The 17,637-nt window shown below is 47.8% G+C and overlaps 1 protein-coding gene across 1 annotated transcript in view; it reads right to left on the bottom strand.

The window, feature by feature from the left end:
• CR1 (complement C3b/C4b receptor 1 (Knops blood group)) overlaps positions 1 to 17,637 on the bottom strand; it is an 83,753-nt gene that overhangs the window by 12,834 nt on the left and 53,282 nt on the right. Inside the window, exons 45-62 of the mRNA XM_026864107.1 lie at positions 17,290 to 17,469; positions 16,880 to 17,062; positions 16,374 to 16,598; positions 15,527 to 15,626; positions 15,115 to 15,200; positions 13,732 to 13,926; positions 13,167 to 13,346; positions 12,869 to 13,060; positions 12,602 to 12,701; positions 12,343 to 12,428; positions 11,524 to 11,769; positions 11,158 to 11,340; positions 10,629 to 10,808; positions 9,921 to 10,103; positions 9,590 to 9,772; positions 9,221 to 9,403; positions 8,775 to 8,957; positions 5,782 to 5,904 (exon numbers count right to left, since the gene is read on the bottom strand). Coding sequence (XP_026719908.1) covers positions 5,782 to 5,904; positions 8,775 to 8,957; positions 9,221 to 9,403; positions 9,590 to 9,772; positions 9,921 to 10,103; positions 10,629 to 10,808; positions 11,158 to 11,340; positions 11,524 to 11,769; positions 12,343 to 12,428; positions 12,602 to 12,701; positions 12,869 to 13,060; positions 13,167 to 13,346; positions 13,732 to 13,926; positions 15,115 to 15,200; positions 15,527 to 15,626; positions 16,374 to 16,598; positions 16,880 to 17,062; positions 17,290 to 17,469 — 2,991 coding nt within the window. The remainder of the gene's footprint in view (positions 1 to 5,781; positions 5,905 to 8,774; positions 8,958 to 9,220; positions 9,404 to 9,589; positions 9,773 to 9,920; positions 10,104 to 10,628; positions 10,809 to 11,157; positions 11,341 to 11,523; positions 11,770 to 12,342; positions 12,429 to 12,601; positions 12,702 to 12,868; positions 13,061 to 13,166; positions 13,347 to 13,731; positions 13,927 to 15,114; positions 15,201 to 15,526; positions 15,627 to 16,373; positions 16,599 to 16,879; positions 17,063 to 17,289; positions 17,470 to 17,637) is intronic.

Genomic DNA, 17,637 nt, shown 5'->3' with positions numbered 1-17,637 from the left:
GCTCCCGCCCGTTCTCCCTCACGACCGCGGGCCTGGCCTCGCCCGGAGGAAACGGGGCGCGGGGAGAGGCCCCGGCCGGAGGAGACCGGGCCCTTTCCTGGGCAGAGGCCGCCCTCGTCACCGGCCAAGCGGAAAAGCCTCAAAGCGCGTTTCGTTGCGCGGCTCCTGAGCTCCGAACGCCAACAAAGGCTGATTAAAAATTAAAAATAAAAAATAAAGGCGCCTGCGTGCCCGCCCGGGATGAACAGCCTCGGGGGGGGGAGCTGCTTCTCCTTTGAAAGACAAACCGCGGGCGCTGCCGAGCAGGAAAAACAATAACAGCGAGATGAACACAAAAGAGAAAACCGAAAGGAATTATTGTTCCGCGTTCAGCTTTTATTAGGTGAAGCATTTGTAGAGGAACTCCGCAGACAAGTGTTCTAAGGAGAAAACAGCGCAGCGTGTGCTGCGGCCGCAGGTGGAAACAGGGGGGCCGGTAAGACAACCTTTGGTTTAACAAACCGTGACTTGCACGCCTGGGCAGAAACGCTCCCGCGGATCTTATCGCAGGGTTTGCACGAGAGAAAGGCAAGGTTCCTTATCAGACAGCAGTGGCGTCCAGAAGTCCCCCTGAAACAGCATCTCTGCTACGTGCCCTTTGACCTCTGGGACATCGGCACAGTAATGAACGCGAGCGGACGGAGCGTTAATGCTGGTTCGAGAGTAAAGTGCCGGTTTTTGCCACAGAATCTCCAGTCTTGACGTGAGCAAACGCTTCCATGCAAACTGCAGCTGCTCTCTGCACAGAGAACGGGTCGAATGCCTGGGTAGCAGCAGCGTGAATGCCGAGCCTAGGAAAAAAAAGATGACGTCCTGGGGTTAAAATTAGATTTTTCCTGTTTTCACACTTCTGTCCGGAGGTTACATCATAACTCAGGGAGGGAGGAGAGAATTTCTGAGAAATGTATTGTTTCAAAAAGTGAATTACCTAAAACCAGCCTTTAGTAAAAAAAAAACCCAACAAAACGCTTGAACATAGAAAGGAGAATCACCTGTAAGTAAAAATGGCATTGCAGTAAGCATAAAAGCAAGTGAAAAAACCCCAAAGGCCCAATTCAACGTCCTTTTCTTATATTAGTGAGGTTAGGGTAGTTTTTTTAGAGAGCAAATTCTCCCGTAATCCTTCCAAAAAAACCCCCAAGTTTATGTCAGAAGTATGGCATAGCCTGAAAGTCTGACCCGTGAGCGTCGTCTGTTCAGATTATGGAAAAGGAAACATGCACAGCGAGGGTCGTGTCAGAAAAAAAAAAATAGGATGTGGAAAAAAACAGTGGGTTTAAAACAGTCTCTTTTATTCAGAAAAAGAAAGCATCTTACCAGAAGACTGTAGGGAAAGGGTTTTCTGCTTGAATGACTATGTTGGAACAACTCCAGTTTGCAGCTATAACTGATACTCTCTATTTAGGAATATAAATCCATACCTTCTATGGAAGACACGAACATTTCTGTTCTGTGATCTGGTTCAGAGGGGTTTGGTAATTGTCGTTTTCATATGTATGGTAAAAGCTAAGTGAAAAACAAGAAAATGTTGAATTGTATTGGTTTGTAGAAGAACACTCAGGTCGGTTTCCTCTAGGGAAGAGAGTATTGATCTGTAACAACACAACCACATCACTGATTCCAGGTTGTACCCTTTGCCAGCGTGAGCTGAAGATGCGAAATTACAAGACCAAGGCAAACTCAGGCAAGTATTTCAAGTGTATAAAGTGTATGAAACTTGTGACTTGTCAACAAGGGACATGGATGAACATCAGGAAGACTGCCTTACCCTTGCTTCTGCTTAGAAAGAATTTTCCAGACAATGCCTGCCCCCAGGAGAAGCAGGACTCCTGCAGCTGCGACTCCTGAGAGAGAAGGGTGTGTATTATTCTCACTGTGTGTTTTAAAGCATATCAGCACAAAAGACATTAAGAGGCATCTTCAAAGTAAGCAGAGGGAAGCGGTGCCTCCAAGGCCACTGCATGAAGCTAAAGATCTGGCCAGAAAAATGTTTCTAAGCTTCTTACCTAGGCCTACTGAACCAGACTTGTGCGATGCTGAAGGGAAGAGAAAAAGAAAAATCAGCAATCTATTCTAACAAAATATGGTGTTCCTCAGCTGTAGCTAATCACTTTATCAATCAAGTTTTTACTGCTAAAGCCTACAATACAGGATTTCTTAAAACCCACACCATTTTATATATATATATATATATATATATTTTTATTTTTTTTTTAATACAGAAATATACTTGCATATTCAAAAAAATTGTGGTTTTTGGTTTGATCTTTGTTTCATTCATGTTCCACTCACTCAGTTTACAGACTGGTACAGGAGGGTCCCAGCTGAAGTCCTCTTGGCACTGAATCTGACTGATGCCTTCCAACGTGTAACCATCATCACATTCAAGAGTGATGTTAGTCCCGGAGCGGTAAGTATTTCCTTTTATGCTTTTCTTAACACCTTGAACTTCTGGGAATACACATCTGATCTCTGAAATTAGAAATAACAATAAAAGGACATTTAATGAGAGGGAACATAAAATACAAGAAACAGAACTGTGGATTAGGACATTGGTTTTGAATTCTCTCTGAATGTAACCAGGAATTCATTCTTATTCCACATGGTAATTCCTTTCTTTATGGCTGCAGAAGAGGATAGGTGTGTCACTCCCATGTGAACATTTGTACAGATCAGCTACTCCACACTGATAGGGCAGATGGAAAACCATGGGGAGTAGGGATACCTTGAGAGAAGCCTGCCAGAGAAGGATTTTTCTGATACTGGGCTACCAAAAACATTTTGAGAAGAAAGGTGTAGCAGGGAAGAATTCTGTAGGAGCCTTAGAACCAACTGCCTATAACCCAGTTCTAGTCTGTAGACGTTTCTTACCCTGTCACCAGCCATATTATCTAGTGATAATTAATTTATTAATTAGTCCAACCATCTAAGCTACTTATATTATACCACTGATTTCAATGAAGTAAGTGAGTTGCTTCAATTTAAGCATCTAAACACCTTTGACAGTCCCAAGCCCAAGAATTCTGGAGAAACTTCTCGGTGGAGACCAAAGGGGTGATGTCAACATGTGACCCTTTGTTTTACACCTTTTTTAAAATATTTATCTTTACTATCACACGTAATAGTTACTAAAGACGCTTCAAAACCATGAGAATGCGGAATGGCAGGGCGAATTTTTCTGTGAGACTGCTTCCTTTAAAGAACCTCTGACTTATTTACATAAATAACATAATGGTACATCATTTCCTCTCATTGTTAGCCGAGTGTGTTTCAATTCTTGAGTCACTGAGGTGGGTGCAACTCCATGAAGGAAGCGCCCTGTGTGGGTAATGAATGTTATCTGGTGAACGTCCAGGTTTCCATGCAGGAACATCCACGCTAGGAAACTTGTGACATTGATGAAATTGCCTTTAGTCAGGTTTGCCTGATGACTGACCCTCACAGTGAGCTGCCCAGGCACAGATATAGAGGCATTTTCCGAGAAGGGAATGGTCAGGCTCATGTGTAATCTACAAACCATCCCTCAGCGACAACTTTGTTTCCTGTTAGTGGTAACTGGGGAGTGAGAGACACGAAAAGGGAAGGACAGGGAAAAAGTTTCTACTCTTCTGCTAGAAGTAAAAACTTTTTAATGGAGGAAAGTGGGTATGCAACTCATTTGTAGCAAGAAGAGCAGAGAATTAAAGCTGCCTTTCAGCATTGCCTCTGTCGTACTCATATCCCTCTGATTGTTAGCATGAGGCTCCCACCCGGCTTCTTTACAACAATATTATACTCTTCCTAGGGATAACAGAGAGTAGACAAATTCATAATTATAGATCAACACTGTCTAGCTATGATATAAAAGCAAAGTAATGATATGTAATGTAAAAGTAATGATATCCCAAGCAAAGTGAGAGGATGGAATTCAGTGTTAACTGCAGACTATTTTACAGTATTTTAGATTATGGCCCATGTATCTCTCTTAATTTTTCCCCAAAGTAAAACATGTATATCGGCATGGCTGAATGTCTCCTCAGCCCATTTCTGGTTCTGCCACCACAAATTCCAGACTACGTGAGCAAACTAAGCACAAACACACCTTTGCAGTGAGGAGGTGGTTGGCTCCAGGTTCCTGACCCCGTGCAGCTGATGAGAGCATTCCCAACGAGTGAATAACCTGGATTGCAGCTGTAGGATACAGATGCTCCGTAGGAAAAAGTGTCAGAGATGTTGCCTTTGAGCTTCCCGTTGGTGATGTTTGGAGGATGGAGACACTTCACAGCTGGGAAGTCAGGGAGAGAGAAACAACAGCGTTGACATGAGGATCCTGATGGACTGCCGGAGAGTAGCCAAGGCACTGTACCTTTGCAGCTTTGATTGTTCCCTTCTAATGTTTTCACCTAAGCTCAACAACTCATTTTGTAACCCTCTAACTCCATCAGGCTTTGGAAATAGGTATAAACTCGGTCTTGCTCTTATCACACGTTCTGTAGCAAAGGACTCAGATTTAGTCCTTCTACCAACCTTTCCCTAAGGCAAGGCATGATAAATGTCCTTACTTCTTAGCTTTCTGCAACGAAAACACACCTTGACAGACTGGAGGAGGATGGCTCCAGGCTCCAGACTGTGTACAATAAATAGATGCTGTCCCAATGAGAGAGAAGCCGGGCTCACAGATGTAGCTTACAGCTGTCCCAGGAGTGAAAAAAGCTTTTGTCGGGTCACTGAGAGACCCATGAGCGATATCTGCAGGCTTGGAACAGTGCAGAACTAGAAAGAGAGGAGTGCAGCTCAAAACAGAGCTCACAGAGACGAAAGGGGAAACCTTTGAGCCGCCGTGGACAGCTGTACACTCACTCCCGCAGTGTGGAATCCAACACACAGACCAACCCTCGGCACTCACTTCACCCCAAATCATCTCTAAAGCATTGGGCATCACACACATTTCTTCTTACAGAAAGAAACATTGTCCAACATCATCTTTCCTGCTATATCAGGTAAGAATAGTGATTAGTTCACATATATAATGGCAATTCCACACTTGTAAGACCATCGGGTTACAACATCCATACAGGTTCCTTATGGCCGGCAAAGCTGGCCTAAGCTCATTTTTAAGGTGTTTGTATGGAGAAACCGAGGCACCATATACTGCAGCAAGGATGGCAAAGATTAGGATGGGTGGATCTTCAGATCTGAACACTGGATTCTTGCCTCCTAAACATCTGACAACACATTACCGAGAGCAATAAGGTCAGAAAGGATAGCCTTCCAAGGACAGATAACACATACTTTCCTCCTTCACAGGTGAGGAGGGGAAGAGCCCCTGTGCCCCCAGGCTGGCACTGGGACTTGTGGAGGTCTTTTGGGACATGAGCAGTGTTGCATTCAATTGTAATGATGTCTCCAGGGACTCCAGTCTGACTGCTTTTCCATTCCCAACTCAGGCTCACACAGCCAACTGTGGACAGCAGGGGTATAAAGAACCCTTTAGACTGTGAAACTTGTGTGAGATAGAGCCCACAGAGCCCACAGACCTCGTTCCTGGCCACAGATACCTCATTCTTGGCCACAGAGATCTTAGTTCTTTCTTTACTTGCAGAGTTTGTTGAAGCAACAGCTTGTTTCAGCCAGTCCTGAGGCAAATATGTTTAACGCATTTAAGAAAGTTGAGAAGATTCAGTGAAAAGAGCACAAACACACCTTCACATCGAGGAAGGGGATGGCTCCAGACTCCATGCGCTGTACAACGAACAGACTTACTGCCGATGAGGGAGAAGCCGTGTTTGCAGCGATAGTGCACAAGTGCTCCTACAGCAAAAGCGCCTGACAAAGGACGGCTGTGTTCCCCGTTAGCAATGCCCAGAGGAGGCAGACACTTCACTACTGAAAGAGGGAGAGTGTAAGAGGTGATGTTCAGTCGTAAAAAAGGTAGAGAAGAGAGTAAGCACAATCGCCCCTCCCAAGGAGAGGTTGGGAGGAGTTAATGTTTAGTAAATCTTGCCTCTTCTTGTAATTGACCTACCTGGCTTCGCTGTGGTATCAGGATGATGATAGCGTTCTGCCACTCCATCTAGATGCAACATTAAGAGCTTAAAATACACACTTGGCTGAGCAAATACAATGCACAAATTTCCCTTCATTTTCCATCACCTTGCCTTTACACTTCTAGCAATAATTTCACTCCTCTCTGACAGTCATTGTGCCGCCCTGAAGCCACCAAATTTCTCACTTTCAGGAAATGAAGAGAATGTGGATTATGGATTGCAGCAAGCAGGGTGAGAAAAGTACAAATCATGCTTATACTTACCCAAAACCTGGCTTATCTCCTGTGTGAGAAGAGAGGTGTTAATAAAAGGAACAAGTTTTGGTTTCTCCTTAATGTAGTTGAAGCAAACAGGAAAACTCAAGCCAGCTTTGACTTCAGTGGGTGGGTGGGAGCTGTGGGGGAGGAATCGAGGATGCTGAGAGGTCAGAGCGCTGCCACTTACCCTGCTCACACACCGGTACAGGTGGATCCCATGTTTTATCAGCTTGGCACTGGGCTGTGTGATGGCCTCGCAAGGTGAAACCTTTGTGGCACTTAAAGCTAACAGTGTCTTTGTATGTGTAGCGATATTTAAGAACAGATACGGTCCCATTCTGGATCTGTGGGGCTGGACATACCACCTCTGAAAAATAAATTCATTATCTCAGAGAGGGAGCTGTATGTATGCTCTACTTGGTGCACGTATAAAGTCCATCCTTAAGGTGCCACTGCTCAGAGGAATTTCACGGGTAATACTTGGGGGGTTACCGTGTTAAACATATTTTTGTGCCTATAAACAGAATAATGCAAATAATGCAAATACATTGCAATAAACACATTTAATGGTGTAGAAATCCCTAAGTGCTGTCAGTCGTTCCCGTGACTGCTTTACTATACCAAGCTCACACCTCCCAAAGCAATTCCATCTGAAGAAAAGACTAATTGCAATGATCAACCCCTGCAAAACAGCCTTGTGGTTTGGTTACCAGTACAGTATTTCGAAGATCCCAGTTCAATTTTACTCAATATCCCACTCTTCTACTGCAAGACATGTTTCTTCCTTAATTTATTATTTATGTTTGTGAAAAAAAAAAATAAGGATAAGTCCTTGCAGGCATCTCAAATCTTCAGTCTACATAACAATGAAAGATCAAGAGCTAGCATCTGGAAGACTTTTAGAAGAAACTAAACAAGCGAGCAAAACAAAACATCCCACAGGAAAATTATGCTTAAAAAGGCTTATTCTTCAGGGTTCTGTTTATTTTAAGGAAATTCCACTTTTTAATTTTAAGGACTTAATTTGGCAATTGTGGTGGTGACCTACTTACTCTGACAAATGGGAAGAAGACCACTCCATGCGACATCTGGTCCAAAAATCTCGCATCGCCTCTGAGACTGTCCAACCAGTCGGTGCCTGGAGTTACAGAGAAAGAAACACAGGTTGATACCAAGTCATTCAGCTTCGGTTTTGCACTCCCACACTGACCCTACCCCCAGAGGTTTCCTTTGACTGATTCTGGCTGGTCCCCACCGAGGTGTTTCTGTCAGTTTGACACATGGGAATGAAGGACACCAAGTTCTTTCTAGATCCAAGAGGAAGAGCAAAGATCCCAAAGTGCTCCGGGTTAGATTGGTCAGGTGCTAAATCAGGACTCAGACCCAAGTGATTTCCAAACCACTGGAGCCTCCTTGCAGCACGTGCTTGCTTGCACTCAGCTCCTGCTGGGGTGGCCATCTGAAACTCACGGTTGCAAAGTAATCTACCGAGCACAGGCAGGGGAAAATGAGAGACACTTCTCCCTTTCCGGAGCAGGCAACTATGGCACAACTGGAACCAAAATACAAATTCTGGCTTGCTGTGGGAGAACGGCCGCGCAGCAGAGTGGGCTCTGAGCCTTTACTGTAAGTTGTCCAACACCGAGCTCAGGAATAGAGTCAGCAAAGGCAGCATCAGACTCACCCTTCTTCACACGTGTGGCTCACGGTTGACCCAAAATGAAGATCTGTCAGAACAACAACTCTGCCATTCTTTGGTGTTTCTGGGTATTTACATTGCTTCCCTGGGAAAGAACAAGGCTGAGTTTAAACTCCTCTCTTGAAGTTTTGTAATGCACTACGAGAAGGTATCTTAAGGATCGGTCCACGTTCAGATGCCAATAAAGATGTGTTTTTCAAAAGGCCAATAACTGCCCAAACTATGTGACTAGTGAAGCCATGTATGAATCATTTCTTAAAGAATTGTTTTAAGAAACCCACAAATGTAACATAGACAATTTTTAACAACCAATATCAAACTGATTGAGCTATTCACTTTTACAAAACGCTAGCGCTTCAGACCACGTGTGGTTTTTGAGGCATGTCAGAGTTGGGGGTATTCCGGGGTGTCTCATGTATCCCAGCTGGCAGCTGTATCGCACAGTGGCCCCAACAGCAAACTCTGTCAGATTTTTGTATTCCTTCGATAGCTCAGCAAAGGCTAAGTTTGGAGGTGTGCCACAACCACCTATCAGGAAAGAAAACACGGGGAGAAATGGGGCTATCAGCTACACAGAGTTGTTTTAAAATGTATGTTGAGTTTGCATAGATGAAAGTTTACAAGCGAAGCTGAAAACAAAGACTGAAGGATTCAAAATTTTGGAAAGAGCAAGGAAGAGGATGAATGCTGCAGGCTTTCCATGGCAGAAATTCCCAGACAATCCATAACTCCCATCTTGGAACCACAGTGTACCTGCACACTGAGGAGGAGGGAGGCTCCAGTTCCCAAAGTCAGTGCAGTAGAGCGATGCCTCTCCCAGGAGGCTGTAGCCAGGGTCACAGCTATAATTTACAACCATCCCAGCAGTGAAAACTTCCAAGCCCTGACTGCTGTGATTACCATTGTCAATATTTGGAGGTGAGGGGCATTGCAGCACTGAAGAAAGAGGAAAAACAAGATGAAAAAATGGTATGGATGGGGTAACACGCAGGAAGGATGCATGCGCAAAGCCCCCCAAATGAACGCAGCTCCTGCACGTGCCCGAAGCACACTCAGACCTCACTGGACCTGCCGTTCCCCCCCTCCTCATGCCCATTCTGCGGGCTGGCAGGTTTGCCTGCTCCGGGACCAGCCGAGCATGGGACGGGTGCTCAGCCGGCCATGGGTGCACGGGGAGCTGCGGCAGCTGCCGGCCCCACCTGTGCAGCGTGGGTACGGGAGGCTCCAGTTCCCTGAGGCCGTGCACAGCACGGAGGGATCTCCGAGGAGGACGAAGCCGGGCTGGCAGCTGTAGCTCACAGACATGCCACTGGTGAAGTTGGTCCCGAGCTCTGCGCTGTGCGTGGCGTGGGCAATGACGGGAGGCGGAGGACAAGGCAGCACTAACAGGGCAAGGACAGAGAACGGCGTTTTAGTGATTTTGCCCAATGTTGGAACACACATAACTTGACAAAAAACTGCCACACCTGAAGCGACGCAAGTGAGGCGGTGAGCACGACCTCAGTGCCCTCTGGCACAGGGATGGCCCTAAGCATCCTCCTGCCTAACCCCGAGGTGCCCACGCTCACCTGGCTTGCAGGTGGGGACAGCGGGTACCCAGCGGCCGTCGGGCTGGCACTTGGCTTCACGGCTGCCCCACAGCACATAGCCCGGGTGGCACTGGAAGGTGACGTTGGCCCCGGAAGGGTACACAGTGCGCAGTCCTTCAGCCACTTCTCCATGCTGGATTTTGGGGCTTGCACAGTTGATCACTGGAAGTGAAAAGCGGCAGAATATGGGCTGGGGAAGCGGCTGCTAGAGCTGAGGGTTCTCCCTTTGCTTTTGTGAGGTGAAAATTCAGGAGAGCTGTGCGACCACAACGGTCTCCTATCATTATGGGGAACAGCATTCAGAGCTCACCTTCACACCGGGGATAAGGGATGCTCCAGATTCCAGATGTCAAACAAGAAACTGTTGTTTTCCCAGTGAGGACGTAGCCCCGGTCACAGTAGTACTTCACCGACATTCCAGGGATGAACACTTTCACATCCTTGCTCTCACGATGGCCATTTTTGATATTTGGAGGGGAAGGACACTGTAGCACTACAAGGAGGGGAAAAAATCATAACCGGTGAAGAGCTGGTACCACAAACATCCACTGTAGGGTAAGGCAGCCTCTTCTTTCCTTCCCATTACCTTTTCTCAAATAGCTGGGGCTGTCACTGTTTGAATTATGTTTCCATCCTACCCTCACTTATCTTCCAGCCTTCACGTTTTTTGAGTTTATTGACATCAAGAACGATAAGTTCTCACTATTTAAGCATTTACAGTGGTTAGTTTCCATCTGTGGCCCTAACAGCTTGCTCTGACCTTTCTCTGGTTGTGAACAAGATCAGACACCAGCCTGGTTCGCTGTCTCTTCGTGGATTCACTTGAAGAGGTGAAAGTTGTCCATAACAAGGGTCTGATTGGGGACTATGATGATGGGAGGACAGATTGGTGATGTTTTTCCTTTCCAGCCCTGGAGCGTGGCCCCTTTACCTCTGATGTGAGGTGGTTGCACCCTGTCAGGTGCACTCGGACCTTCAGAAGAAATCAGCTACCACCCACCACCTCATTTACACTTACTTTTCTCACAGATGGGGACAGGAGGGTCCCATGTGCCCCCAAACTGGCAGTAAGACTCTTGAGAGCCCTTCAAGGCGTAACCAAAATCACATTCGAAGACAATGAGATCCCCGAGTCTGTATGTGGTCTCCAGTTCAGTCATTCTTCCGTTCTCAATTGCTGGTCTTTTGCACCCATTTGCTGGAAATGAAGAGCATGAGGCACCAGTGGGGATGTGAAGCCCATCCTGGGTGTGGAGGGACACTGATTGGGGGCAGTATCTGCTGCTGAACCTTGCCATCACTGTCACAGGCATGTCAACATTATCTACTCTTATTCTTACACAAAATATCATTATCCAACTGCTCCTGAGAGTCTGTCCTTACTGGGGGATGAAAAGGGAAATCCACAGAGGCAGATGGAGCTTCTCCTGCCCATGGGACCTTTGCTCTCTGCCCCACACTGGAGATTTGGTCTGCAGCGATTAGATTGAGAGCCAAGAAGGAAGAAAGGGCCCAGGGAAAGATAAAAGAAGCCACCACAAACAGACCTTCACATCGGGGCTGGGGCCGGCTCCATGTCCCCTTGGCGGTACAGCTGATGGAGGCGTTCCCGATGAGGGAGTAGCCGTCCCTGCAGCTGTACTGCACAGCCGAGCCCGGGAGGTGGCTGTCCGAGGGCTGGCCACTGTGATTCCCGTTGGCGATGCCTGGAGGGGGAGGACACGTCACCTCTGCGAAGGAGAAGGAAAGACAGATAAGGGATATGGACAGGGCAAGAAAAAAATCCTAAAAATCCAACTTTCCAAAGCCAGAGTTAATTCCATTAACTACTTTGAATAAATATCTGTCATGTTAGCTATCTTCCTGTCAGCGCGTGCAGCCCCCTCCACAGCCACAATCATTCCTTCTGCCACCCAGAACCAACTCTCGCCGGCGGGGACGGACGGACGGACACAGAGCCCTACCTCCACACCGCGGCGGTGGCCCGCTCCACACACCGTGCTCCCCGTCCACCGTGGTGCAGAAGATGGAGGGCTCTCCGGCCAACGAGTATCCGGGCTCGCAGGTGTAGGTGACTGCATCCGCGTAGGAGAAGGTGTCCGTCGAGTGCCCGCTGTGCCTCCCGTGGGGGACGTCCAGAGGTGGGTCACAGGTGATACCTGTGAGCGCGTACAAGGTGCCATTTAGCATCAGCACTGCAGCAGTGCCCGGGGGCTGCCAGACGGACATGCTTCCCAGGAAGGGAGCCAATGGGGTTGAACCCGTCTCAGCGGTGATGCTCTCTGGATCCAGTGACCCAAAATTATCCAGAGACAAAGCTTGTATGGAAAAAAATCACATGTGGGAAGGAAAACTGGTGCTCTCCTGTGAGTCACTTCAGTGCTGCCCACATCTGGAGGTGGTGGGACAATTCTTACCTCCCTCTCCATAACCACTGTTGACACATGCAGGGAGAGCCTGGCCACATCATTCCTACACATGACCAGTGAGAAAAACCCCAGTAACAGGGAGTTTAATATAATAATGATTTTCCCTGTTTGGGCTAGGATAAATAAAAGACCTTTGGAAACATTTTCGGAAGCATCCAAAACAAAACAAAATTAAAAGAAAAATAAAAGGTTTTACACGTACAGTAACTTGGGAAATCTTTTGCAATAAAATCTTTGTCTTGAAAGATATGCCACTTTCCCTTGCAAGCCATCTCCAAGGACCTTTTGGTGTGACCTACTTACGTTGGCAGACAGGAGCATCTCCACTCCATAAGACATGTGTGCCAGAGACCTCGCATGTTCTCTGAGAACCTCCAACCAACTTGTACCTGGAGCCACACAGAAGGATCTCTTAATTTACATTAAGACACTTGGGAATTCTTTACAACCCTTGTAAGAGGCAGCCAAGACTTTTGGCTAGGGAACTAGGTTCCTTCATGTAAAGCTGAAAATCTGCTTCACTCTCACTTGGCAGCGGAATTCAGGGAGTTGCAAGACTCACCCTGTGTCACAAGTGTAATTAACTTTGGACCCGAAGAGGAGGTCTGTCAGGACAACAGCTCTGCCGTTCTCTGGATCCCCGGGATTAGGACACTTTTTCCCTAGAAGGGAATGCCCGGCACTGTTAGCCCTCAGCTGCTCCCTCACATCCCAGCCAGGGATGCTAACACAGAGACCAGACTGCATCAAGAAACCCATAAAGCTAGAAAAACTTGAAAATCCAGCCAAGCCTGACACTTTAGTTTTTTTCAGCACTTGCAAGACATACTTTTACAGAACTCCAGTGCTGCAGACCACGTCTGATTCCTGAGGCATGTAATGGCCGGTGGCATCCCCGGGTGCTGGGCGTACCCAGGCCGGCACACGTATTCCACTGTCCTCCCCACGGGAAAGACGGTCTGGTTGCCGTACAGCTCCTTCAGCTCAGCAAACTCCAGTTGGGTAGGTGCATTGCAGCCAGCTACCAAGAAAGATAAGCCAGCCCAGTTGTTAAAGGAGTCAAAAAAAAATCAAATTTGGGAGAGCAGGGGGAAGGTTCACATTCAGAGCACTGATCGAACACTTGCCCTGCTCGCAGGTTGGCACGGGCGGCTCCCAGGTGTTATTCAGTTGGCATCGTGCCACCCTGTGGCCGCGTAGAACATAGCCTGGCTCACACTCAAAGGTGATGGTATCCTTGTGTGTGTAGGACGTCCTGGGAGACACGATCCTCCCGTTCTGGACCCGTGGGACAGGACATCTTGCCTCTGGAAAAGAAGTGCAGGTCCTCAAAACAGGCACTTAGGCAGTGTGAAGAGCTGTTCAGCTGCGAAGCCACTTAGAATTACAATCCACTTTAAGACACAAGCCTGAAAATAATTTCCCCACAGATGCCCAAATCCAGCGATGTCAAACACTGAGAGAGAGACCGGAGCTGAAAGGTGAGGCTGGGGGTGCTGGAGGCAGCGGAGAGGCCCCAGCCTCCTTCCCTCTGCCTAGACTCAGCTACGAAACCAGCCTGGGCTAATCCTGGCCTAGCAGGCACTTGGGCAAGAAGTGCTGTTGTCTGGAGGGCTCCTAGTCTTTTCAAATACGAAGCAGTAGGGCTGGGGGGATCGTACCCGAGTATGCGCATGTGCACACACAGCCTACCTCCGCACCGCGGCGGGGGCCCGCTCCACACGCCGTTTTTCCCGTCCCGGGTGGTGCAGTAGATGGAGGGCTCTCCATGGAGCGGGTACCCGGGGTTGCAGGTGTACGTTACAGATATGCCGTAGTAGAATTCATCCAGCAGCCTGCCCGTGTGCTTCCCGTTAGGAATGTCTGGAGGTGGCTCACAAGGGATACCTGCAAAGGTGCAGAACAAGGCTTCTGCATTCAACAGCAGCACCAGAGGACTTGAAATACCTCAGTCTGTGGGGCATAAACACTCCTCCTAGAGATGGAGTAACTGCAATGGAGTGACCTTCCGGGTGAGGCCTTGAAGGCAACTAGATCCCATCTCCCTGGCCAGCAATGTCTGCGACAGAGAGCAGACCAGTAAGACAAACCTCTATGGAGGAAACACCTACATGCTTTATCTTTTCTACTGTTTAAGCACCAAAAAAATTTAGATCTAAGGAAGAAATTCCCCCCTGTGAGGGGGGTGAGGCCCTGGCACAGGCTGCCCAGAGAAGCTGTGGCTGCCCCCTCCCTGGAAGGGTTCAAGGCCAGGTTAGACGGGGCTTTGGGCAACCTGGGCTAGTGGAAGATGGCCCTGCCCATGGCAGGGGGGTGGGACTGGATGATCTTTAAGGTCCTTTCCAACCCAAAGCATTCTATGTTTCTATGAAATATTTATTTTGCATTTATTTGCCTGTGTAAAATCCTGATCTTTCAGCTGCACACAATGCCAAGGCATGCACAGGCTGCAATCTGTATGGCACCTTAGGTTAACAGGTGCCTGGAGAATCTGTAAAATGCTTTCAAATCCCACAATGTATCAGTAAATATTTCTTTCTTCATATGAAACTGTCACCTAATGAGCAACACTACTTAATCAGCGGAGAAACACCCAGGTGTAGTTGCGGAGGTGCAGCACAGCAGCTCTTGGGTACACACCAGTTATCGGGGTGCTCGGAGTGAAAGAGCGCCCACGGTTTGGGAATTTGGATTCATCCTCTGGCCCTCCCACGCCCTCTGCCTCTCCTTAGGTTTGAGCTTTGGTCTCTCTGTGCCTAACAATAACAACCCTTAAACGGAAGATATTATTTTCCCTTCCTCTCTTGCTGCGGGCTTGTGGTCACTCAGAGACAGGATACCCAAGTACTGCTGACAGAGCTCCAGCTGAGACATTGCTTTCTATACGCCGTTAAGTTTTGAGGTCTTGTACCTTTCCCAGAACATTTTCTTGTGACATCAAAACCTTCTGTTATTTGTCATGCCCACAAGAGCAGAGAAATTCCCTGTGAAAGCTTTGATCGGAAAGATTTGGCAATCTCCGTTGGAAAATATTTCCAGAATCCATGCAGAGCCCCGGAGGTGTAAGCTACTTACGCTGACAGATGGGAACATTGCCACTCCATGCCACACGTCCACCAAAAATCTCACATTGTCTGCTGGCTTGTCCGATTAACCTGTACCTGGTGTTAAAGGGGTTGAACATTCATCTCGGTTCAGCTGGAGTTCCTACCCCCTCCTAACCACCCCGGGTGGTGTGATCAGCCCTGCTGACAGCAGAGCTGTGGCCCTGAAGGAGAAGGTCCCTTCCTAGCTCTGCCTGACCAATTTCACAGTATATACATGGACACATAAGATATCCTTACGTGTTATATCAGTACAGAACACTATACAGTGGCTTCTGTACAGAATCCATTTGTCAGGAGTGACTGAATAGGAGGAAAAAAGGGAGACTTACCTAATGAGTCTCTCCTTGCTGTTTTGAGCAGTAGCCAAACCCAGGACTTACCCTTCTTCACAGCTGTAGACCACTGTTGACCCAAACATGAGATCTGTCAGGAAAGCAATTTTACCATTCAGAGGTTCACCAGGATGATTGCATTGTTTCCCTGGAGGAGGAAAAAAAACCTCATTTTAGGCTTCTGTCTATCCATACCATGGTGCAACAGATGCAACTATTACTCCAGTAATCTGTCCACATTTCCAATTACCCCCCAAACGGGTTTTGAATAACAGAGTTACATGGCTTTACTAGTCACATACTATTTGAACATCAGAATAACGTTAAGTTTTTTTCAGCGTGGACAGAACCTAGCGCCTATCCTTCTTGAATAACGGACACCAAATCAAGGAGCTATTCACTTTTACAGAATTCTAGTGCTTCTGACCACACTCCGCTCTCAAGGCATGTAATAGTAGGTGACATTCCTGGGTGTTTAGCATATCCAGGTCGGCAAGTGTATTGCACAGTCTTCCCAACAGAAAAAGCAATCTCATTTATATGCTCCTGATTTAGCTCAGCAAAGTGTAACCTTGTAGGAGCACCACAACCACCTATTGAGAAAGAAAACAGACATGAGAATCAGGCAGGACAAGCATGCTGGGTGCAAACACAGAAAGAACACTGTTATGAGAAAGGGTATTTGGTTTGCCTTGCAAAATTGTGGGTTTTTTTGGCTTAATATAGCTATTATTGAACAAACACAACATATTTGTTCAGAGGATTCCAGAGGATCAGGTTCTTATTCCCAGGATATACTTAAATCTTCCACTCACAGGGTTTAACCACAATTTTTTAATGGAGTTAAGGGACAAAAAATAGCAGTGTACCCCAGGGCAATTGTGTCACTATTTACCTTGCAGTTCAGGCCTGTTGGAGAGCTCCTGGTAATGGTGTGGTCTATTGCAGAAGGGAACAGGAGGGTGCCAGCTGCCATCCTCCTGGCAGAAGACTTTAGCACTGCCTTGCAGGCTGTAACCATCGTCACACTGAAATGTCAACATTTGCCCAGGTGCAGAGATAGAGCCGTGACCATCAACTTGCCTTCCATTCTCTATATCTGGATTTCTGCAGACAGCCACTGGAAATGATGACGCGCCAAAGAGATATGCAGAGGATGTTGGAACAAATCAAAACAAAAAACTCACAAGCTGTTAATATTGCGACAAAAAAATCAACATAACTTCTACATAAACATCGCCAGCCCCACCTTGACAATAGAAGGACTTGAAATAAATTTATACCGTGCAACACTATATGGAATTAACACTCTCTGAGGATCTGGCTGCAATGGTCAGGATCTCCCCTGGGCTCAGAGCCACACTATGAGCTTCTCCCGCAAGGGGACAGACACGGACGCACCTTCACAGCGAGGGCTGGGCTGGCTCCAGTTCCCTGATGCTCTGCAGAACACAGCGGCATTTCCAACAAGGTAGTAGCCAGGATCGCAGGTGTATGTTACAAACATTCCCGTGGTAAAAAATGCTTTGTCCTTGGCATTGTGATGTCCATTGGTGATCTCCGGAGGCATGGGGCAGGGTCGGACTGCGACAGGGAGGCAGAAAGACTCAACTCAGCGAGAGAGCAGCGTGCAAGAGAAGGAGCTGGTGGGATGCTTGAACGATGGGTGAAAGCCCATTGCAGTTACGGCTTTGCCTGCACATGCTGTCCCTGCCTGCACACGCTGTCCCTGCCTGCACACGCTGTCCCTGCCTGCAAGGAGCACCCCGGGCAGGGCTACCCTCGGGGAAGCAGTGGGCACCCACACTCACCCTTCTCGCAGACGAGCACCGGTGGATCCCAGGCCCCCCCGGGCAGGCACTGGGCCTCATAGGCGTCCTCTGAGGCATAACCGATGTCACAGCCAAAGTGAAGAGTCTCTCCAGCTTTGTAGGTGCTTTGCAGCCCATGGACCTGCCCGTTCTGCACCTCGGGAACGTCGCAGCCGATTGCTGTGGGGAACATGGACAGCACCCATTAAACTTCAGCACATGGGCCGGATCCTGCACACACGGCCCCCTCCCTTCTCATCTCTGCCATGAGCCCGTCTGTGCTGTTCCTACAGGACATCCAGCACCCTTTCCGCCAGCCCCCTCCCCAGCAATGGAGCACCCACCCCC

This window comes from Athene cunicularia, assembly GCF_003259725.1.
Source record: "Athene cunicularia isolate RWA chromosome 26 unlocalized genomic scaffold, athCun1 chr26_part1, whole genome shotgun sequence".
NCBI classification, from domain to species: Eukaryota; Metazoa; Chordata; class Aves; order Strigiformes; family Strigidae; genus Athene; species Athene cunicularia.
The sequence above is the reverse complement of the archived record's forward strand: the minus strand, read 5'-3'. Positions and strand labels throughout refer to the sequence as shown.